The sequence below is a fragment of the Scyliorhinus canicula genome, chromosome 3 (assembly GCF_902713615.1).
Source record: "Scyliorhinus canicula chromosome 3, sScyCan1.1, whole genome shotgun sequence".
Taxonomy (NCBI): Eukaryota; Metazoa; Chordata; class Chondrichthyes; order Carcharhiniformes; family Scyliorhinidae; genus Scyliorhinus; species Scyliorhinus canicula.
Window position 1 is genome coordinate 166,428,884 of NC_052148.1, and position 24,082 is coordinate 166,452,965.

The window sequence follows — 24,082 nt, forward strand, 5'->3', positions numbered from 1 at the left end:
CTCGCAGTTGGCTCAGTGTTGTCAAAAAGTATGTTCGAACATAGAACATAGAACATTACAGCGCAGTACAGGCCCTTCGGCCCTCGATGTTGCGCCGTCCTGTGAAACCACTCTAAAGTCCCTCTACACCAGGGGTGGGCAAACTACGGCCCGCGGGCCAAAGGTCTTTATGCGGCCCACCAAGATCAAGTCATAATAGGGTGGATACGTTAACTTGAGTAGGGTGATCATTGCTCGGCACAACATCGAGGGCCGAAGGGCCTGTTCTGTGCTGTACTGTTCTATGTTCTATGTTCTATATGAGGCGCCCAGAATCATAACCGGGTGAAGTAATTATTTTACTATGCGGCCCTTTAAAATTGTGAATTTCTGAATGTGGCCCTTGCACGGAAAAGTTTGCCCACCCCTGCTCTACACTATTCCCTTATCGTCCATATGCCTATCCAATGACCATTTGAATGCCCTTAGTGTTGGCGAGTCCACTACTGTTGTAGGCAGGGCATTCCACGCCCTTACTTACTCTCTGAGTAAAGAACCTACCTCTGACATCTGTCCCATATCTATCTCCCCTCAATTTAAAGCTATGTCCCCTCGTGCTGGACATCACCATCCGAGGAAAAAGGCTCTAAATGTCCACCCTATCTAATCCTCTGATCATCTTGTATCCCTCAATTAAGTCACCTCTTAACCTTCTTCTCTCGATGTATTAATGTATCTATCAAGCGGAAAGAGATGAGGGACTGGGGGGGGGGGGGGGTGCGGGTAGCTGCTGGACACAGTTAATATCCGAAAGAGAATGAGACGAAGGGAATTCTGTTGAGGGAAAACAAGAGCACGCAGGTTTCTAAACAGAGGTCCCAGGTGTTAGGGGCTGGTGAAAGAGTCCTCCTAAGATACAGTCAGGCAGGAACACGGAACCTCTCAAAGTATTTCACAGCTAAGAAAATACCTTGCGAAGTACTGTTGGGGCGATCAGATTTATGTGACAGCAAGTTCCCATGATCTGTTCTAATGATTGGCTTAGCAAGTAAGTTACTTGTATTGTGTGTTTGTTTTTCAAATCCTCTTGGTTAGCTAACAGTTTTGCGTGTGCCAATGTTAGCAGAAGGTCCCCCCGGGGAGCTCCGAGCCGAGGCGAGAGGGAATGGGAGGAGGGAGTGAGCATTGAGAAACAAAATGAACTCGGGCATAGGAGGAGGAGAAGTATTGAAAGCAACAACAGGCTGGAGTCCAACACACGTGATGATGAACCTGTTTACCAAACACTATAAAAGGGAGCAGAGCGAGTTCTGTGCGGAAGTCACAAGTGTCATTCAAATTGTCGTAACTGAGGAGAGGACACAGAAAAAAAAACGCCAGGTTTTGGGACAGGTTTGGAGAGGGTCGCCCTGACGCACTGTTGAAACTGACAGTTCCCGGGCTCCAGAAACTGACAGTTCCCGGGCTCCAGAAACTGACAGTTCCCGGGCTCCAGAAACTGGCGGAATGGCCACTGAACTCTTCAACAAACAGCAAACCATTCAACTCCGGCACAGGCACATCGGGTAAGTGTGGCTACTGTCCAGCCGCTACTCACCTTTAAATTCTATTCCTTCTGTCCCACCCCCGACCCAAATACTAGTTTGAAACGCTGTATGTGTGTAATGAGAAGTGGGAAGGTATGCATCCCTGTGTGAGCTTTGTGACTATACAGGAGCTGCTGCTGTATTTACACCTCAGTCTACCCTCTGCAATAACCGTCATTAATTACCCCTCCTGCTGTCAGCTCCTTTCTGTTGACTCCTTCATTTGCAGTTATCGGGTTTCCTAATGATCCTTCAGTCCAGTGTTTCTCGAACTTTTTTTTGGCAACTGGCCACCCTTCATGCCCCATGCCACGCTCACTTACTCAATCTATCCTGAGTCAAGGCAGTGTTTGGGACACTAAAGTTTTCTTTCCCGGGCAAGTGAGGGAAAGAAAAATCATCCAGTTCAGTGTTTTTCAAACTTTTTTTTTTCACTGATCTTCAATGGGACCTGCTTGGTCCTCACAATCTCATTTGCTTTGTCACATTTCCTGCTAAGGACTTCAGTTGATGATTCACATCCTGGCTGCATCCTTTGAAAAAAATCAAAAAGTTTGTCCTCCACCTCCCATGCTTAGACTTCAAATGCCTTTGAAGTTTTGAGGGATTTGTGGTGAATGTGATTCACACCGGATTATAACCTGTATATACATGTGTCTATATTGTAAGTCCAGTTGCACTATCTGACCTCCAGGGGAGTAGCTCTGGGAATGCTTGAGAGTTGTACGGGGCTTCTCCCTTGGCTCCGCCCAGGACTCCTTCCCCAGGAGCTGCTGTATAAAGATCAGTGCCACAGGGTCAGCCGGCCAGTTCACTGAAAGTTCAACGGCTAACAGGCTGGCTTTGTTGTAAGTATATTAAAACCGCTATTCTAATCCTACAAGCACGTGTCCGTAGAATTGTTGGTTCCAACAATTCAATATACTTCGGAAACAGTCTAAGAAATCATGGAAGCAGCCCTCAAGTCTGGACGCCAAGAACTCGACCTACAGGATGCAGAGGCTAAGGAAATGTTTTCCCACTGGCTGAGATATTTTTAAGCCTACCTGGCAGAAGCCAGCACCGCTGGAACAACGGAGGAACAAAAACTCAGCCTACTGCACGCGAGGGTAAGCCACAGAATCTCCACACAGCTGAATCCAGCCGGTTCTTACACCGCAGCGCTGGCAATATTGGACAAAATGTACATTAGGCCCTTTAACGAGGTTTATGCACGCCACGTGTTTACGACTCGCCATCAGCGGCCTACAGAAATGCTTGCCGAGTTTGTAAGGGAATTGAACAATCTTTCCAATGACTGTAATTATCAAGCCGTTACCGCGGCTGAGCATAGGGAGCTTGCTGCGCGGGACGTTTTCGTAGCGGGCCTTAGGTCTAACTATGTGAGCCAAAGACTGCTAGAAAAGGGGGCCCAGGACTTAGACACTACTGTGGAGGCTGCTACCACTATGGAAGTTTCCTTCCGCAGCCTCACGTCGTTTCCTGCGGACCCCGCAACCCCATCGTGGACCCCCGACCAACAGTCCCCCCAGGCCTGTGCCGCACGGCCCCCCAGCTACCGCGCTGCCAAAGCCAGTTACTCTGCTGCCCCAACCAGCCACTCAGCTGCTCCAGCCAGCTACTCAGCTGCCCCAGCCTGCCATTTCTGTGGCGAAACCCAGCACCCGCGACAGCACTGCCCAGCCCGATCCGCGACCTGCAGCAGCTGCGGGGAGAAAGGCCACTATGCCAGAGCGTGCCTCGCGAAAAGGGCCCCAGTTTTTAACTCCCCTACAGAGAGAACAAATCGCTCCCAACACCAGCGGGCCCGCGGGGCCCGAAACGCTGCGGGGTACGCCCCGGCTCCGCCACGTGCGATCCATGGGGGCCGCCATCTTGGCAAACCCCCACCATGCGGCCGGCCACGTGCGACTCATGGGGGCCGCCATCTTCCTCGCCGCTCACCACGTGCGATCAACGGGCCCCATCTGCATCGGCATGCTCAGAAAGCTCATCTGAAGAATACAACTTCCTCGGGCACTCACCACGCGGCCCGCAACTCAACGCGGTCACCCTGGATCAATCCCGCCCCAAGCACCTACGGAGTTCGATGGTGGAGGTCCAGATCAATGGGTACAGCACGCCATGCGGGAGCACCGAGAGCTTTATACATCCAGAACTGGTAAGACGCTGTTCGCTTTCTATTTTTCCGGTGAGCCAAACTATCGCCCTCGCTTCGGGCTCCCACTCAGTCCAAGTCGAAGGACACACCGTCGCTACGCTCACAATTCGAGGCGCTAGTTATTCTAAATTTAACCTTTATGTCCTGCCCGACCTCTGCGCGCCACTCTTATTAGGCCTGGATTTCCAGTGCAACCTCAAGAGCCTCACCCTCAGCTTTGGCGGGCCCCTGCCCCCACTCACTATCTGCAGCCTAGCCATGCTGCGCATCTCCTCCCCCCCCCCCCCCCCCCCCCCCCCCCCCCCCCCCCCCCCCCCCCCCCCCTCCTCTCTTCGCCAATCTTACTCCAGATTGCAAATCAGTAGCTACTCGCAGCAGGCGATACAGCCTACAGGATAGGGTCTTTATCCGTTCGGAGGTCCGACGGCTGCTCAGTGAGGGGATCATAGAGGCCAGTAATAGTCCCTGGAGAGCTCAGGTGGTGGTCGTCAAGACCGGGAAAAATTTTGCATGGTCGTCGACTCTTGCCAGACCATAAATCGCTTTACGCTCATAGACGCGTATCCCCTCCCCAGAATTGCAGACATGGTTAATCAGATAACCCAATATCGGCTATTTTCCACGGTGGATCTGAAGTCTGCATACCACCAGCTCACAATCCGCCTGGAGGACCGCCACTACACGGCATTCAAGGCCGATGGCCGCCTCTTCCACTTCCTCCGGGTTCCCTTCGGCGTCACTAACGGGGTTTCGGTGTTCCAACGAGCAATGGACCGAATGGTAAACCAGTACGGGCTGCGGGCCACGTTTCTGTATCTGGACAATGTTACCATCTGCGGCTATGACCAGCAGGACCACAACGCCAACCTCCACCGTTTTCTCCAAACGGCACAGAAATAAAATCTCACTTATAACAAGGAGAAATGCGTTTTCCGCACAAACAGACTGGCCATCCTCGGCTACGTCGTGGAGAACGGAGTCCTGGGCCCAGACCCGGACCGCATGCGCCCCCTCATAGAACTCCCCCTCCCTCATTGCCCCAAGGCCCTCAAACGGTGCTTGGGGTTCTTTTCATACTACGCCCAGTGGGTCCCTTAATATGCGGACAAAGCCTGCCCTCTCTTTTTAAGGCCACACGATTTCCCCTGTCAGCTGAGGCGCGCCAGGCCTTCAGCTGCATCAAGGAGGACATCGCCAAAGCAGCCATGCAGGCGGTGGATGAATCCACTCCCTTTCAGGTTGAGAGCGACGCCTCAGAGGTAGCTCTAGCAGCCACTTGAAATCATGCAGGGAGGCCCGTTGCATTTTTCTCCCGTACCCTATCCGCTTCAGAACTCCGAAACTCCTCAGTCGAGAAGGAAGCGCAAACCATCGTGGAGGCTGTTCGTCACTGGAGGCACTACCTCGCAGGTAGGAGGTTCACCCTCATCACCGACCAACGATCAGTTGCCTTTATATTTGACAACTTGCAAAGGGGCAAAATAAAAAATGATAAAATCCTTCGGTGGAGGATCGAACTCTCCACCTATAGTTACGATATTAAATATCGACCGGGGAAGCTCAACAAGTCCTCGGATGACCTATCCCGCGGGACATGCGCCAGCGCGCAGATCAGCCATCTGAAAGCCATCCACGTGGACCTCTGCCATCCAGGGGTCACCCGGCTCGCCCACTACATCAGAGCCCGAAACCTGCCTTTCTCCAACGAGGAGGTAAAAGCGGTCACCAGGGACTGCCCGATCTGTGCAGAGTGCAAACCGCACTTCTATAGACCAGACAGGGCCCACCTGGTCAAGGCTTCTAGGCCCTTTGAACGCCTTGCGATCGATTTCAAAGGGCCACTCCCCTCCACTAACAAAAACATCTATTTCCTCAACATCATCGATGAGTTCTCCCGATTCCCTTTTGCCATTCCATGCCCTGATATGACCTCCCACACAGTCATTAGGGCCCTGCATAGTGTCTTCACCCTGTTCGGTTTCCCCAGCTACGTGCACAGCGACCGGGGTTCGTCCTTTTATGAGCGACGAGCTGCGTCAGTACCTGCTCGACAAGGGCATCGCCTCGAGCAGGACTACCAGCTACAACCCCAGGGGGAACGGACAGGTGGAGAGGGAGAACGCGACGGTCTGGAAGACTGTCCTGCTGACCCTCCGGTCTAGAAAACTCCAAGTCTCCCAATGGCAAGAAGTCCTCCCAGACGCGCTCCACGCTATCAGATCCCTCCTCTGTACAGCTACAAATCAAACCCCTCACAAGCGACTCTTCATTTTTCCTAGGGGCACTACCACGGGAGTCTCACTTCCGGCGTGGCTGAGCCCGGCCCGGTCCTCCTGAGGAAGCACGTCAGGGGGCACAAAACTGACCCCCTTGTTGAAAAGGTGTGCCTCCTCCATTCCAACCCCCAGTATGCATTCGTGGAGTTCCTGGACGGTCACCAGGACACAGTATCCCTTCGGGACCTGGCACCCGCTGGATCCAGCCCCCCTCCCACCCCCACTGAGGAGCCCCTTACCCCGTTTCCTATGCTGCCGCCCCTTCGCTCCCCCGATCCCGCAAGCTCACCCCACCGGTTCCACGCGCCAGAACCAGCCTGCCCCCAGCGCCCCCAGTCTCTGGTCGAGCCAGAGGTGTATAAAGTTCAGACAAGACCCGCCCCGGAGTCTGCCATCGTACCCCAGCTCTCAACACCCACCCAGCCACTGCAAGAGGCTGCAACCCCGGTGCTCCGCAGATCAAAAAGAACAATTCGTCCACCGGACAGACTAACTCTGTGAGCCACCACCACCGCTGGACTCGATTTTTTTCACAGGGGGTGAATGTGGTGATTATAACCTGTATATACATGTGTCTATATTGTAAGTGCAGTTGCACTATCTGACCTCCAGGGGGAGTAGCTCTGGGAATGCTTGAGAGTTGTACAGGGCTTCTCCCTTGGCTCCGCCCAGGACTCCTCCCCGGGAGCTGCTGTATAAAGATCAGTGCCACAGGGTCAGCCGGCCAGTTCACTGAAAGTTCAACGGCTAACAGGCTGGCTTTGTTGTAAGTATATTAAAACCGCTATTCTAATCCTACAAGCACGTGTCCGTAGAATTGTTGGTTCCAAGACTTCTTCCGCGCGCTGGCCCCGACTCAACATGGTGTCGGTGTTCAGGGGCCAGCCGCGCAGGAAAGCCCCGGGGGGGGGGAGAGAGGCTGGCCCGCCAATCGGTGGGCCCCAATGGTGGGCCAGACCCCATTGGAGGCCCCCCCGGGGAAGGAGCCCCCGCCCACCCAAGCCACAGGCTGCCCCCCCCGACCATTCGCACAGAGTTCCCGCCGGCAGCGACCAGGGGTGAACGGCGCCGGCGGGACTCTGTCGTATCTGCTCGGCCTATCCGGGCCGGAAATTCGGCGGTTGCGCCAATTCCCGCGGCCAGTGCCGCGCCAGCGCAAATGGTGCCAATTGTCCGCACCTTGGAGAATCGTGCGCCGGCGTCGAGGCATCGTGGCGCGGTTGCGGCGATTCTCCGGCCTGGCACGGGGCTCAGAGAATCGACCCCATGGGCTTTGCATCCTGATTTGCATTGACGCAATTCCCGTACCAGCCTCCCCGGACAGGCGCCGGAATGTGGCGACTAGGGGCTTTTCACAGTAACTTCATTTGAAGCCTACTCGTGACAATAAGCTATAAAAAAAAAAATTAACAGAGCAATACCTGAACCAGTCATCTTTATACTGCTTTGTTCCCAATTTCATTTTTTTCTTTGTTGGCTGTTCACCCTGGAGCTCTGTACAGAGCTAACACTAGCTCTGTTCTGTCCCACCGTGGACTTTCCTTCAGATTCAGTTGTAAGTTCCTGACCAGGAGGTACACTGTCTGTTTGTGTCAAGGGTCCTCTCTTCTTTGTAACAAAACGATCCATCTTCAGTTTTTCACAGTTCCTTGCCTTCTCGCTCGCAGCTAGAAAACGGAGTGTACATGTTGGGTGCATGGCCAATCCACCTAACCGTCATATCTTTGGACCGTGGGAGGAAACCAAAGCACTCTGCCGCCGCTTCTGGCTGGAAGATTGAATTGTTCCATTTAAAAGTAGGCTGCATCTGGCATTCCCAATTTAAAAGTTTGTCTTGGCCATTGGGACCCGTGGCCAATCGCTTCGCGATCCTCCCAACGCCCGCTGCGCCAACCCGCTCTTTGGAAAAACCCTGATCTAGTTTTCCTGTTCTTAGTCACTATCCAGTAGCCGCAGGTGCATTGCATAGCTGTGATGGAATTCTATCGAGCTGAAACGTTCAGCCATTTCCTTTTTATCATTGAATATGTTGCCTGGCTGGGTGAGTGTTTATAGGTCTACATTTGTACGGGTGGCACAGTAGCACTGCTGCCTCACAGTGCCAGAGACGTAGATTCAATTCTGGCTTTGAGTGGCTGTGTGGGGTTTGCACGTTCTCCCTGTGTCTGCACGGGTTTTTTTCGGGTGCTTCGGTTTCCTCCCACGGTCCAAAGATATGACTGTTAGGTGGATTGGCCATGTTAAATTGCCCCTTAGTATCCAAAGATGTGCAGATTAGGTGGGGTTATGGGTTTACGGAGATGGGGCAGGGGAGTGGGCCTCAGTAGGGTGCTCTTTCAGAGGGTCGGTACAGATGCGATGGGACGAATGGCCTCCTTATGCACTGCAGGGATTCTATGTAATATGAAACACATGTTCCAAGATAATAATTTTCTGTTTTAATTATTGCTCGTGGAAATGCAACCCGAAGCTAAAATGAAGGGTAAGAGGCGCATCCTTTTTCAGACATCCTGGCTGGGATTCTCTAAGTGTTGACACCGGTGTAAACATCAGAGTGTTTCACGCCTGTGTCAACGGGTCTTGGCCCAGCGATTCTGTAGCCCACAGGGGGCCAGCACTGCACCATAGTGGTTTGTGCTGCTCCAGCTGCCGGACGCGACCCTGTACTGCCGGCCGCGGGTCCACGCATGTACGCGGCGACCGGCCGCTGGTCCGCACATGTACGCGGCAGCCGGCCGTGGGTCCACGCATGCGCGCGGTGGCCGCTTCCCAGCAGCACCGTGCAATATGGTGGAGCCACACAGCGGGCCAGCGCGGAAGAAGAAGGTAGCTCCCACAGGGTGGAACCATGCCAACGGGAACTCGGCCGGTCGACCGCGAAGAATCACCGCAGGCACCTCTTTCAACAAGCCCCAACCTGTGCCGCATCGACCGCGCGCAGCTGCCGCCGATTCTCCGGTCACCGGGTGAACATGATCGTGGTGGTCAAGCTTCCAAGACCCTCAGGGACACACCAGCTCGAAGTCGCCGGTCGGTGCTGTGTGTGTCCGATGGGGACACGGTCGCCTGAGAATCGCGTCCCGGCTTCGGACCTGATCGCGGGTCTCTGAGGCTCCTTTCTCCGCCGCTGCGCCAAGTGCCTTTTTGGCGCGAAGGCTCGGAGAATCCTGGCCATGGTGTCTTCCATATTCAAAGTGTTGAAACCTCTGAGGGTTATGTTAGCTGGCTGAGTTGTGTGATTGAATACATCTGCCTTCACAGTCACATGAAATTAGAACAAGTGGACAGGCATTTAATTAAAATAGACCGAGAAGTGACTGACAGTTTTTGTAGTGCTGTGGAGGGGTGAAAAACAAATATGTGCTGATTCTCAAAATAGTCTGAATTCCATCTGCAAATCTTTCCAAACACTCCCAATGCTCAATTCTATTATGCAGTTAGAACTGAATTTCAGATAGGGGCATATAAATCTGCCTCCGAGACAATGTGCAATTTCCCCTCGTTCACTAAGTGAGAGTTGGAGACTCCTTCCCTTCTTAGACTGTGCTCCGGTTGCTCTTTATAGGAGTGGCCCCCTTTGATTTATCCCTTAATTAATTTCAGTTCTTCTAATTAGTTGATTGGCCCAATAACGACGGCAATAGACAGATAAATCTATTAGACACAATGTTTATGAACTTGCCAATCCTTCAAAAGATAAGTTGCCTCTTGCGTGTTAACAATTTGATAACCCTTCGTTCATCAGCGGCCAGCTTTATCACATTTCCAGGCAGAAATGCTGAGCACAAATTAGGGAAGGATTTGAAGATCTGAAGCCCGGTTCTGTTCTCACCTACAGTGGTTGACACACAGTCACTTCTCTAGAGTTGCAGTCACTCTATTGTGATCTTCCTGATAAATGTACGTCCATCAGCTCCTTATGTCCCTGAAACCAAATACAGTGCACTGAAATTACTTCTTTAAAATAACTATAGGACAAATATTGATAAACATTAATCTGCTACAATAAACCTGAATCCCGAATGGTCAAATCTGTCTTCATTGTAATCCATTGTTTAAGGAGAGGACTGAATTGACATTTTAGGCTGGATTTTCCCTGCAGGTTTCTGAATGCTGTGTTCGGATACTCTGCATTCGCAGCTGATATTTGCAGCAAGAAGCAATTCAATCCTGTGACCTGCACTTTGAAAAACCCTGCTTTAGTCTAAAGTTCTGTGTGGGTGTGGAATAAAAGCTGGAAGAACTCAGCAGTTAGGGTGGTACAATGGCACAGTGGTTAGCACTGCTGCCTCACAGCACCAGGGACTTGGGTTCAATTGGGACCTTGCATGACTGTGTGGAGTTTGCACATTCTCCCTGTGTCTGCGTGGGTTTCCTCCGGGTGCTCCGGTTTCCTCACACAGTCCAAAGATGTTCAGTTTAGGTGGATTCATCATGCTAAGTTGCCATTAGTGTCCAAGGATATGTGGGATAGGGTGGGGGAGTGGGCCGAGGGTTGGTGCGACTCTATGGGCTGAATGGCCTCCTCCTGCACTGTAGGAATTCTATGGTTCTAAGGTGCTGCATGTGATTAGCTATTGAGCTGAGGAACAGTGGGGAGGGCATGGAATATAGGAAAGTCTGTGTTTGGTCGTGTAGAGGGCATGTGATTAAATTACAAAAGGAGTTGAAATTGACAATTGTTTTTAAAAATGGAAATATTCAGCTCGAGCAGAATCTGAAGAGAAAACTCTGCATCTAAATAGCTCCTTTGATGATCTCCAGGTATCTCCGGACACTTTGCAGACAATGAAGTATTTGTATAGTTACTGAAGAAGGAAATCCGCCAGCCAATTTGCACATAGTGAGCTCCCACAAAGAGCATTGTGATATTGGCCAGGACACCAGGGATAACTCCCCAGCTCTTCTTCAAAACAGTGCTATGGGATCCTGTACATCCATTTGGAAGAGCGGATGGTTCCCAGCTCTCCCAGAAGACAGGACCACCCACAATGCAGCACTGGAATGCCAGCCATTGGCATCAGAGCCAAATGACCCTTAGCTCCCAATTGGCAATATGCATCTGATCATCCGATTTCTTTTCCCCAAAATATACCTTCCGGTGACTGGGGTGTGCTGAGGGGACGCACAAAAGGTGTCTCTCCCCCGGAAACATGGATTTAGGCACGTCCAACCCAAAATAGCCCATTAAATCTGGATGGAGGGGGGGGGGCACACCCTCAACCTCAACCTCCCCCAACACCATCAAGACATGCCAAGCAGCAGCAACCCAAGGGGCCGAAGAGACAGCAAAGGCAGTAAGAGCTGTGAGAGGTGGACCGAGGTGATGCCAAGCATGCAGGGCATCAAGGTCATGGCCACACTGAGCAAGAAGGACGGCTGGAGTATACCCACACGCCTTCCCACACACCCCCGCCCACCTTGACGAACGAATGGGGGACTCCATAATGCAGGAACACAAGAGCTCAGGGATGCCATTTACATGGAAATGATGGAAATGGTGAAGGTGACGGTAGCAGAGGCGCTGGGCACCCTGCAAGCAGAGCTGGAGGAGATGGAAAGGTGATTAGAAATGCAGGAGGCAACAATCAAGGAGCTGGAGAAGGCTGCAACTGACCAGAGCGATCACATCGCCTCACTAGAGACAGAAGTGGCAAGGTTGGTGGCGACACAAGAGACACTAGGGATAAAGATCGAGGGCCAAGAAAATCGGTCGCGACGCCAGAACCTCCGCATTGTGGCTCTACTGGAGGGAAGCGAGGGCAGGAACCCCACGGAGTACATGGTCCAGATGTTAGACAATCTGGTTGGAAGGGAAAGCTTCTGCAAACCCCAGAAGTGGACATAGCCCACAGGTCACTCCGACCCAAGGCCAGGGAACAGACGCGGGCCATCATCATGAAGCTGTACTGGTACCAAGTCCAGGAATGGATCCTGAACTGGGCAAGACATACACGTTCCTGCAATTGGGAGGGTCACTCGACAGGATATTGGGGCAGACCTGGCCAAACGCTGGGCAGAATTTAACAAAGCCAAGGCGGTCCTGCGGTTCGGAATGCTGTACCCAGCCAAGCTCTGGATGCCATTCCAGGACAGGGAATACTATTTCATCGCACCGGCGGAGGACTTTGTCCACCAGCATGGGCTGGGGAGGCAACGTAACCAGCAATGAACCAAATACTGCAATGTATTGAACTGCGAAGCATGGAGAGACTATTTGCGTGGGACTGAACCGGCTCTTTTTAATACTGATTGTTGAGTCTCCGAAAGCAGGGGGTGAGAACAGCAGGTCATTGGGGGGTGGGGGGTGGGTGGGCGAAGACAAGGACATGCATCGGTTAGAGGGAGATACAGATCGACCCCAGGGTGGCTGTGGCACATCTCCCATTGGGGAGAGGGTGCCTGGCGCCAGGAGGCGGGAGAGTGCCTGGTGCCAGGAGGGGGGAAGAGTGCCTGGCCAATAGGAGGAGGGAACAGAACAGATGGAGGGTAATGGCAGGCGGGGGGGGAAAGCTTGGGGAGGGGATGAAACTCTCAGGGATGGGGGGGGGGGGGGGGGTGGTGGTAGGAGAAGGGGATGACAGACCCGGGAGAAAACTGAGGAACAAGCAGGGGAAGGGTGCTAGGCTGGCTCGGGCAGATCACACATGGCGGCAAGGAATACAAAGGCACTGCAAGTGACCACTTTGGAGCCCCCCCCCCCCCCCCCTCCCCCAATATAAAGGAAAACCCAGGAACACAGGGGCCTGGCCTCATGGTGAATACGGTGACCGTGGCCATTTTGGATGACCTGCTAACAAAGGGAAATGCTGGAGTGCAGTGCAAGGTGGAGACAGGATGAGGAGGGACTTTGACAGTTAGGGACATGTACACAGATAACAGAGTAGCGATGCTGGAGGAACTCACAGAGAAGTTCCAATTACCAAAAGAAAATGAACTGAGACACCTACAGGTCAAAAACTTCCTCCGTAAGGAAACAACGGCGTACCCCCAGATACCAGGACATTCATTAGATGAACTGTTGGTCGCGGGTGACCTAGGGAGGGGAAACTGCGGGGACCTGTAGGTTTGACTGTTGGAGGTGGTGCGCTACACGCTGGTTAAGACGTGGGAAAAATGAGAGGAAGAACTGGGCATCGAGATAGGGAAGAGGACTCTGGATCAAAGCACTGCACAGGGTGCCTTCACCTCCGGATGCACAGGGCTGAGCCCAACACAGCACAGAGTGCACCTAACCAGAACCTGAATGAGTGGGTTCTTTCCAGAGGTGGAGGACAAATGTGAATGGTGCCAGGGAGACCCGGCCAACTATACCCACCTGTTCTGGGCCTGCTCCAGACTCGTCGGGTTCTGGACAACCTTCTTTGTGTCCAAGGTCGGGTGAGGGTGGAGCCATGTCCAAAAGTGGCGGTTTCCGGGGATTCACAACAGCCAGAACTCTTTAGGGGGAGGGGAAGGTGGCTGGAGAAAATTAAATTTGCCATCTGGTGGTCGGAAGAGGGTTTCCCCAAGACTTGGAAGCTGTTCACCAACTTCTTCCAGGATCTGTTCGTAGCCAGCAACAAGTAGATGGGGAGGGGAGAGGTGGGGGAGGGGCCAGGGAGGTAGGTAGGGGAGGGGCCCAGTGGGGAGAGGTGAAGGGGTCGAGGAGAGACGTGGGAGGGAGTGGCAGAGGGGGAAGCCATCGCAAACGAACCATGGGAGAAGGAGGGAAACGGGGGTTTGGGGGAGTGCTAAGGCATGCCAAGTAGGCGAGAGAGGCAAGGGACAAATCTGCAGGGGGCAGGCCTCAGAGCAAGCTGGAATGCAAAGTAAAAGGTAAAGACACACCTTAAATAAGCGCTCGGGCCACACGGAGGTGTGTACAAGAGGAGTGTAAGTTTACACAGAGGATAGTAGGTGCTTGGAACTCGCTGCCAGAGGAGATGGTGGAAGCAGGGATGATAGTGACGTTTATCTTGACAAATACACAAATCGAGGGATACGGACCCCAGAAATGTAGAAGATTTTAGTTTGGACGGGTAGCATGGTCGGCACAGGCTTGGAGGGCCGAAGGGCCTGTTCTTGTGCTGTACTTTTCTTTGTTCTTTGTTGACCACCGAAACGGGGAACATGGCCGCAGCGGGAGGGGAGAAAATGGCCTGTAAATATATGCGAAGATTTCTGATTGTCTTTGCCTTCACTTTTATCTTCGTTTTCTTTGCTCCTGTTTAATAATTTCAACTTGTTCCCTTGTTTGTTTTTCTGTTTTGTTTTTTGCTATGTTTTGCTTTGCGTGGGTATGCAACATGTAATTTAAGTTTTTTTTTAAATTTAGATTACCCAATTATTTTTTCTATTAAGGGGCAATTTAGCGTGGCCAATCCACCTACTCTGCACATTTTTGGGTTGTGGGGGCGAAACCCACGCAGACACTGGGAGAATGTGCAAACTCCACACGGACAGTGACCCAGAGCCGGGATCGAACCTGGGACCTCAGCGCCGTGAGGCGGTTGTGCTAACCACTAGGCCACCGTGCTGCCCTAATTTAAGTTTTGAGCTGAAGTGTGAAACACAAAATGAGAAAAACAAAAACATAAAAAAATATATATATACCTTTTTTTAGAAAATGTGTAACCCTTCCAATTTTACATGACTTACCGTACAATGCAAATCGGTTTCTTTCAATACAGTTAACCAGTTGAATTTAAATGAGGGTCCGAAGGCAAATTTACCCAGTAACTTGGGTCTCTCACCACCCTCTCTGGGCCAAGGTTTAGTTTGTGCTGCCTATTTCATGCTAGTAACCAACACTAGTTGAATGTCTCGGGAAGCAATGTGCAGTTACAATGGAAAGGCAATTTGTGACTTCTTTCTGGTGTACAGTACATTGACCCAGGACATTGTTGCTTAAAAGGTACAGGATATTCCAAGTGTCTTCATAAGGACTGTTGATACCTTTAAATAGATGTAAATGGGGTAGGGAGTTGTATGGGATACAAAGATAATCTCCGTTGTGAAAATTAATTCAAAGAGAAACAAAAGGTCAATTAAATAGCTCAAGAAGGAGCAGAAAAGCAATGGAATGTAAATGAGAGCATTCAGCAGAAGGTCAGGCAGACTTGTTGGAAACAACATTCGAGCCAGAGGGCTGAAGAGCATCTGGAGGGGGAAATGAGGAACTGTTTGTATTAAACTTGGCTGAAACAGCGTGGGAAGTCAGAAGGGTGAGAGAGGGAGTTGACGTACAAAGCAGCAGAGCTTTGCACATTGGGCGCACATATCAGATGTGACTTTCTGTACGGGAATGCCCTAATTGCTAAGATGTTCCCAACAAGGAAAGCACTGCATCAGGACTGCTGAAATTTGATTTGGGGAAGTCAGGAATTTTTTCTATATCATTGATGAATCTGAAGTGTTCAGCAAAGAAGTAAGATTAGCACAATTATTCCTCAATCTCTGCAATTATAGGTTCAGAATTAGTGTTGCCAATGTTAACAGACAATAGTTCACAAGGTGTTTCTTTTTATTCCAGTGTTAATAATCATTGGATCTGACCTGAATTAGAATGGCAGACAGAGGCGAATTGCTAATAGCTCCTGCCGTGATTTCCAGGCAAGAGTGGAGCCCGTTCCTTGGGAAAGATCCCAGGGCCTAATTCCAAATCTTGTGTTGGTATTTACTGTGGTAATCATCTTTCAAATTGGCTGGTGATCTTCCCACTCAGGATTGATTAACCAGATATTGGAGCAGCACCATGGTTAGTACTGCTGCCTCACTGGGCCAGGGACCCGGGCAACATTGAGCGACTGTGTGGAGATTGCACATTCTCCCCGTGGGTTTCCTCCGGGTGCTCCAGTTTCCTCCCGCAGTCCAAAGGTGGATTGGCCTTGCTGAATTGCCCCTTATTGTCCAAAGATTAGGTGGGGTTACCGGGATCGGGTGCAGTGGGCCTCGGTGGGTGCTCTTACAGAGGGTCGGTGCTGACTCAATAGGTCAAATAACCTCCTGTAGGGATTCTGATGAAAGCCTTTTTTTTAGGTTATATAGTCTGTAAATGTGGTTATATAACCTGTAAATTGTTTTGTTTGTATTAAACTACTAAATACAGTTCAGCTTTTGACCTCTATCACTTGTTTCTATTTAGGCCATCATGCAAGGTGTTCTTTTCAAAGGACCCACTCAAGATAATCCGCGCCCAGGGCCAGTACATGTATGATGAGAATGACACCAAGTTCTTGGACTGCATTAACAATGTAGCTCATGGTAAGGAGCTGCTGCTTATAACTTTATGCATTGCAACACTGTAATACAGAAGCTTAACTTCCAGCTGAGCATTGAGTTCTTCATTTTTAAATTCAAATAAGCTGAATGATGTAGCTTAAATATATTTTTGTAGCTCTGTAATTTGCTTTTGAATCCAGCTCAGAGTAGAGGGGTGAAAACTTAAGCTGCAACACAGGGTAAGGGATTGGTGATTGAAATGTGGCTAGCAACCTCTAGCCTGATTCTAAAGGGTGAGAATTGTTAACTCCAATCTTGCAATAAACTGACTTGCTTTTATAAGGAATGGTTGATTTTTAAAAGCAGCAGCGTTGTCCAGGTGCAGTTCGGTGCACCTGTTTGAGGTAAAGGCTAAAGTACAGCCAGTTTGTTAACTATGGTGATGGATCTCTGTGTCTATTCGGAACCCTGGATATCCGTTATCCCTTCCCAAATAACAGAGATCAAGTCTGTGCTTATTGGCAAAGCTCAGTTGAGCTTTATTAGTCAGCTTGTGGTGCCCACTTGTAACTTTATTTTCAATACAACATTCAGAGAATTCCGACTAGCCCTTTAGCAAGCTAGTCAGATTGATTGTCTTTAGCGAATACAGTGGTTGAGTTTAAAATACAAATCGTGGTAATTCTTCAAATCATAACACACACAGTATAAAAAGACTGAATGATTTAAACAAAAGAAAGATGGCGATTTAGCAAAAGCAAGCCGAGAAAATAGGTTTCAGAAAGAGATAGATTGATTCCGGAATGGATTTTTCCATCCCGACAAGTGATTCTTAAGAAGATTATTATCTTAAGGTTTTGCATTCTTTACAGCTACGATTGGCTTTAACTAATTTATAATTCACCCAATTCGGCCCAAGTGTCTGTCCATTAATTTAAGAGAGATATGTATTTAAATATATCGGTGTGAATTTCCCATACCATCGCTTGCCAATTTCCCAAATTATCGACACCTGCATCTCAACATAGACTGGCTGTTACTATAGAAACGGAACTGCCCGTACTGGGCAGCCACCCAGTTTTTACCAAACAACAGGGTCTTTTAGCTAGTTGAGTCACTGACCTTGCAGGCCTCAAGCAGCTTGTGAATGTGAAAATACAGATTCTTATCTGATTAATTCCCAGCTATAGTTCCACTGAATTAATGCTTAATATGATTTCAGTTAATTATTCTTAATGAGTTCTCAATTAAACCTTTTACCTATATCATCTATAGCTACCCAGAAAAGCCAATTTCTATCAGTTTGTTAACTATGGCAAGAATTCTGGTTTGTTGAGAGCAAGGATGCCAAACAAAATGGGTGAATGTCTACCATGCACTCTCATTTACTACATCCTGACTCTGCTTCATTGAAGTATTGCATTCTTGTGAATTTGATAGTGGTTTGTCAGTCATGGACAATATCAAGCATTCTCTGTTTGTTTCTGCACAAAAGTAGAAGGGAATTTTTAGCCTTTGCTCCGATTGAGTTTTCATTTGTATTATGTCTTTTGTCCTTTTTTTCTAGTGGGACATAGCCATCCGGACGTGGTGCAAGCTGCTGTCAGGCAGATGGAACTGCTGAACACAAACTCTCGTTTCCTGCATGATAATCTTGTCCAATACGCCAAACAACTCACTGCCACTCTCTCCCCCAAACTTTCCGTTTGCTACTTTGTCAACTCGGGGTAATGCTGGGATCACATTTTATCCTGTTTGCATGTTTTTGAGAGGAATAGGAAGTAAGGGGAATTATACGTTTGCACTTTTTTTAATGAAGGCATTTGGGGTCCAGTATGGTGACGACAGTGATCTATCTTTAAGCACAATTTTATTTCAATACAGACTTTAATAACTTAATTAAATGAAAAATACTGTGGATGCTGGAAATCTGAAATCAAAACCGAAAGCGGTGGATAAACTCAGCCGTTCTGGCAGCATCTGTGGAGAGAGAAACCGAGTTAATGCTTCGAGTCCACATAACTCTTCTACAGAACTGAGATTGGGGAGATTCTGCAGAAGGGTTAATGGACTCAATATTAACTCTGCTTCTCTCTCCACAGAGTTTATCCAGTGTTTTCTGGGGTTTTTTTCAGACTAATGACATTGCCCTTCGCATACATTGGTGCAACCATTATGATTTGGAGTCCTGCTCCTTCTCAAGTCTGCACATGAATTATATGTTCTCTCTCCAACTTCTCCCCATGGAGAACCTCTGATTTGCCATCGTGCGCCCTCTTCCACTTGTGGTTGCCCATCTGCATTGATAAATTTGAGATGAGAGAATATTGAATGCCATGGCCTCAATACTGCCATGCTTGAATTTGTACTGAAGTTGAAATGAAAAGAAAATCAAATTGGTGATTAGAATCGTCCGGTTTGTTCTATCTGATCTCCACTGTATGAAGTAGTTAACTGTGTTCCTTAATTTCTGCCAGCGTTCACACTTAAAATTAGATAATGTATGATATGCATTCTATTCATTTTGATCAGATCTCAAGATTTTCTCCTTCTGACAAATGGCATTATTTGCAGTCATATAGATGAGAATGTTCACCCAACCTTGGGTGAACCATGAGAAACTTCATCTTTTAACACTCTGCTGTGCAAAGTTGTATATTAAATATCCTGTGTAAAGTTGTATATTGAATGTTCCTAGGAGTCTCTTACATTCATAGACCTTGTACCGACTGTGAACTTGGCACACGTGCATGTTATTATGGTGCATTTGTTCAGTCCATTCTTGTGATATTGTATTTTCTTGTAACAGCTCCGAAGCCAATGATCTTGCCCTTCGACTAGCTCGCCAGTATACAGGTCACCAAGATATCATTACCCTTGACCAGTAAGTAGTGGAAATTTATAGGATGTACATGTTGAAATCGGTCATTTTTAGTCCTGAAAGTCAGACTAGAAGTTCAACCAGTTTTAAATCAAGGCTCTGGGACCTGGATTCAAATGCAGTCTATTATTCCTTTATATTGATGCTTTTATAGTTTTTGGTTGAGAGAAAGACCGGCTTTGTGTGGGCTACTTATTTTTAGACAAGAGTAAAGCATTTCTCTTGTTCTGGCTGCTAGAATTGCCAAGCTACTTTTTTGTGTCAAGGTTAAAGTCTAGGAATAGCATTTTATCTGAAGTGTTCTTACTGTTGTACCACAAGAGTAAAAGGCAAGAAGAGTTTGTAGTGTGCTACAACACCAAATTCTTGTATTAATCATGGACATTGAGTTCAATCCTTCATTACCAAGATTATCAGACAGATTATTTTGTTCTGTTTCAGCCAGAAAATATGTGTTGATTGTTTACAGCATGAGATGGGAGTGAGATGGGAGCATGAAGTCTTCTAATATTGTGACTATTGACTTACAACTGTGTTCCTCCAACTCTGGCACTTTAAACATTGCAGCAGGGCGCATAAGACTTGTAAAAACAATGGAATTCTGACTTTGTATCTTTAACTATATAGGTTTGTCATATTAAAATCTCAGTTCACCTAACAAAGATCTCCCAACCGTTCTGTTAAGTCACAGCTTTCTCCTACCCATCCAGTGTTTCCAGTTGTTCATGTTTTCACTGTCAGTGCACCTATTAAATCTGCATATGTTCTTTTACGAGGACCACACTTCTCTGATATAACTCACCTCAGCTTCTGCGTTAGCCAGTCTGCTGCTGAAAATCGCATCCATGCCTTTGCCAGCTGCATACACAACAATTCCAAGCCTGTATTGCCTGACCTCCCATCCTTCCTCCTTCCTCCATCCGTCATGAACCAAAACTCATCCAGAACTCTGTCCCTATCCTAACGCACATCATCATCATGTGTCCCAATGTGGTTGTTGTCTTCAGGTCGACTAGATAAAAATTCTCACCTTTTGTTCAAAACCTTTTGTATACACGTCCCTCCCTAGCTTTGTGACAATCTCCAGCCCCACAACTCGGGGCAGCACGGTAGCATTGTGGATAGCACAATCGCTTCACAGCTCCAGGGTCCCAGGTTCGATTCCGGCTTGGGTCACTGTCTGTGCGGAGTCTGCACATCCTCCCCGTGTGTGCGTGGGTTTCCTCTGGGTGCTCCGGTTTCCTCCCACAGTCCAAAGATGTGCGGGTTAGGTGGATTGGCCATGATAAATTGCCCTTAGTGTCCAAAATTGCCCTTTGTGTTGGGTGGGGTTACTGGGTTATGGGGATAGGGTGGAGGTGTTCACCTTGTGTAGGGGGTAGGGTGCTCTTTCCAAGAGCCGGTGCAGACTCGATGGGCTGAATGGCCTCCCTCTGCACTGTAAATTCTATGTCTATGTAACTCACTTACAACTGTGTTCCTCCAACTCTGACATCTTAACCATCCTGCACCTTCATCGCCCCACCATTAGTGGCTGTGTCTTCATCCATCCAGATCCCAATCTATGGAATTTCCTCTCTAAGCCTCTCTCTTCTCCTTAAGACCCTGCTTAAAGACTATTTTTCTTCCTCTGTCCCAATACAGTGCTTTGAGAGACTTTGTCACTTCAATGCAAATTTGTTGTTAGTATTTCAGAATTATCCACTTTTCCCTGTGATTTGTAAAAGCTGTCTGGTACCTTCAGTCCACATTGAGTGGCAGAGGAAAATTTGCTGCAAGTATTTGAAAGATTTATATCCATGTAAGACAAAGAGTATTGTGATGAAGTTGCAACCCTGACAGTCCAAGTTCCAAGGTCTTGGATTGATCCAGGATTTCTTTCACTTTCCATACAGTGCATATCACGGACACTTAACGTCTTTGATCGACATCAGCCCCTACAAATTCCGTGAGCTTCCCTCAGGAGGGCAAAAGGAGTTTGTGCATGTTGTGAGTATTGGTCATAGTTAACCTTTCTTGCCCTTTGGAAATGGTGTTAGCAAGCAAACATTCAGTAGATACTGGCCTGAATCTTTCAGTGCAGGAACCACGAGGAGCGGATTGCTACTGGAAGATTTTCCTGACCTGATGCTGGTGTGCGTTCCTTCTGCATCAAGCGGGAAGTTGTCAGGTTAGGAGTTAGTCAGATGGTTGGGGGGGGGGGGGGGGGGGTGTGATCGTGCGGAGAGCTGGGTGGATGGGGGAGTAGATGCGGATTGCAGGGATAGTCTCGGGGAGGAGGAAGCGGTGATTGCAGGGTGCTGTTACCCAGGTGTTAAACTGGGTTTTAATCTTGCTCAGCATTTCCTGGGTCATTATTCAGGTATGTACCATGGAACAGTCCAAAATCTCAGAATCGCCGATATTTGCAGAGGGTCCCGGGTAACAGGGGAATTTCCCTTTAGAAGTTTAAACTTCCCAGGCAATTCTCACATAGGTCCATACGTCAGGATGTCCGCAGGGTCCTGACCCACAGATGTCTGGCCTCTGGCGATTCCAAAACTGAGAAGATTTGGCCCCACGACAAAATACCTTCCAAGAGGTATTCCGTTGTAAAAGAGTTCATTGTCTGGAACTGAGCCATGTGCATCAGCTGGGATCTTTCTTCCATTGCTGGCCAGCTATCTGACTAATCTCTACTACGATAGTAAGGAAGCTACAATTAGCATGTTTAGGCAGGACTGAGAAAAATAAACCATTTCTTACTGCTAATTTGCAACTATCAAATTGTGACGAAATGCAAGTGTTGACACAATCAGGCTTGTGTATGAAGCTGTGTAAGCTCATGCACAAAGAATAGCCACTTGGGTGAGTTATCTGGCAGCAGCCACTGCCTATGAACTTGCACCCAGTCAGCATCATCTGCAGAGAACTGAAGAAGTGTCAATAGATATTGTGAGCTGTCAGCTCAGAGTAGCATGAATGTTTGGCCATTTTAGACATATTTTACAGGAAGGTTTCTTTATTTTTGTTTCACTGAGCCACTGAAAATGGATCCATCGCACACTCGACCTAAGAAATTGGGTGCGATCGAATTTGGACTGCTTCGGGTCGTGACTACCTGAAACCTGTGTTTCTTTTTGTTATGCTGTTCAACATAGCTTTGTAAATCAAATTTTTACTTTATCCTCTTTAAGGCACCATCCCCAGACATCTACAGAGGAAGGTACAGAGAGGACCATCCTGATCCTGCCTCAGCCTACGCAGGTGAAGTAAACTTGCTGATCCAAGAGGCGCAAAAGAAAGGCCGCAAGGTTTGTAGGCCGCTGAACGAAACTGGTTGTGCTGTGGTGGATGAATATTGCCCATACAGAATTTTGCTTCCAAATCCAAAATTACCTAGGAGTAAACAAGTTTTTAAAATGTGTCTCTTTTTTCATAGCTTTCTGACCTGAAGCAAAAACATTTATTAAAATTATTTTAGGCTATTAAACTTGCGACAGTATTGATACTTAATATGTAACTTTCAGTATCCTACTGTACATATGTTTTCTTGCAGAATGACAAGAATATAGCTATGATCCTTTGTGATAAGTTTTACTTCTTTGAAGTATAATTTTTGCAAAAAGATTTCCCCCACCCTACTTTTTTTTTTGCTTGGACCTAATGTTCATCTGCCAAATGAGCTGTGACAGAAAATAGATTTGAAAATGTTTTAAAGGTGAAAAATGGGGCTGTGAATTTCAATAATCAGCCCACGTCTTGGATAAAAGTTGTTTTGACAGGAAAGCACAACAAAGCTGTACAAATGAGGTACAGTTGTGATGTAATGTGACGAAGTTGGTACCTTGCTGTATTTGATAGACACCTCAAAGCTTTCCATTAAAATCTGGCTCTTTCAACCCTGAGAGCTGGGAGCAAAAGCAGTGCAGACTGTGAACTGAGTTATGGCAGTCTTCCCAATTTCACCTTGATTCACAAAATCACTTCGGCAGGCCCAACTTTGATTGACGTGGAAACAGAAGAAAAATATTATCGAACTGGGAAGTATTTTTCTGAGTTTGGTGGGCAATTCTGAATAATTTGTGCCTTTTGAAATGTCACTGGAAGAATTGGTCCTGCGCTGGAACTCCTGCATGTTACAGAGCGACTAAATTAATTTACTATCTGGGGGTTATCTCGGAGCCGCTCCTGCACTCGCACCTTTGCAACTCCGCCAGACCTGCAATGGGAAATTCTGACCGACTTCTGGCAAAGTTATAATGACAGAGTGAGAGGAACTCTGAGGGAACTCCCCTGTCCTGACACATTGTATTGTAAATAGAGTCAGCCATCAGCAGGGCAAGTGATTTGTTGCAGGTTATAATTTACCAATTCAACCCACTGTACTTCCTCCAGCACCTTTTATGCAAAATGTGGCAATTTGGACTACACCGTTTGTTGCCAAATCACTTGTCCTAACCATCAGTCCAAAAGGTTAGGTAGGTCATGACCTTATACTTTCCTTTACTAATGGATAGTTTTTTTTTCTTTTTTTTCCTCTTCATTGGATATTTTTGCAGGTAGCCATGATGTTGGTCAGTCGCAGAGAGAGTAAAAGCTAGTGCCAAATGTGCAAGTGGCATTTGTGCAGTAATATATTTGAAGCACCAGCTTGCTCAGTTACTCTCTCACTACTTCACCAAGGCCAGAGACGTGGTTTATTTCCAGGAGGACCATCTACTGTGGAACTGTAATATCCAGGGAGGGCTCGTAACTTTTTACCTAATATATTGATAACTTTGCAAATTCAGACAGAGAACTTGTCTTTTGTGATTTAGGGACGTAAAATGTACTAAAATGGATCCCTTGTCGATCAAGGAGCCTTGAATGAAGCCCATTGCATATTGTGCCTTTGACCTTTTCATGTGAAATATTTGCACTATTGCTAACTGGCCTACTCTTCATAGCAACCTGTGCAAACACAGCCAGGGTTGAAACTCCACTAAAATAAACCAAAGCAGTTAACAATTTTGTT

General features: G+C 48.1%; 1 protein-coding gene across 1 annotated transcript in view; it reads left to right on the top strand.

Moving 5' to 3' along the window:
- Positions 1-1,186: 1,186 nt before the first annotated feature.
- The window catches only part of LOC119963080 (ethanolamine-phosphate phospho-lyase-like), a 53,617-nt gene continuing 30,721 nt past the window's right edge, over positions 1,187-24,082 (top strand). The window contains exons 1-6 of the mRNA XM_038791657.1: positions 1,187-1,544; positions 16,129-16,247; positions 17,773-17,932; positions 19,015-19,089; positions 20,982-21,075; positions 22,263-22,379. Of these exons, the coding sequence (XP_038647585.1) occupies positions 1,486-1,544; positions 16,129-16,247; positions 17,773-17,932; positions 19,015-19,089; positions 20,982-21,075; positions 22,263-22,379 (624 nt within the window). The 5' untranslated portion in view covers positions 1,187-1,485. The remainder of the gene's footprint in view (positions 1,545-16,128; positions 16,248-17,772; positions 17,933-19,014; positions 19,090-20,981; positions 21,076-22,262; positions 22,380-24,082) is intronic.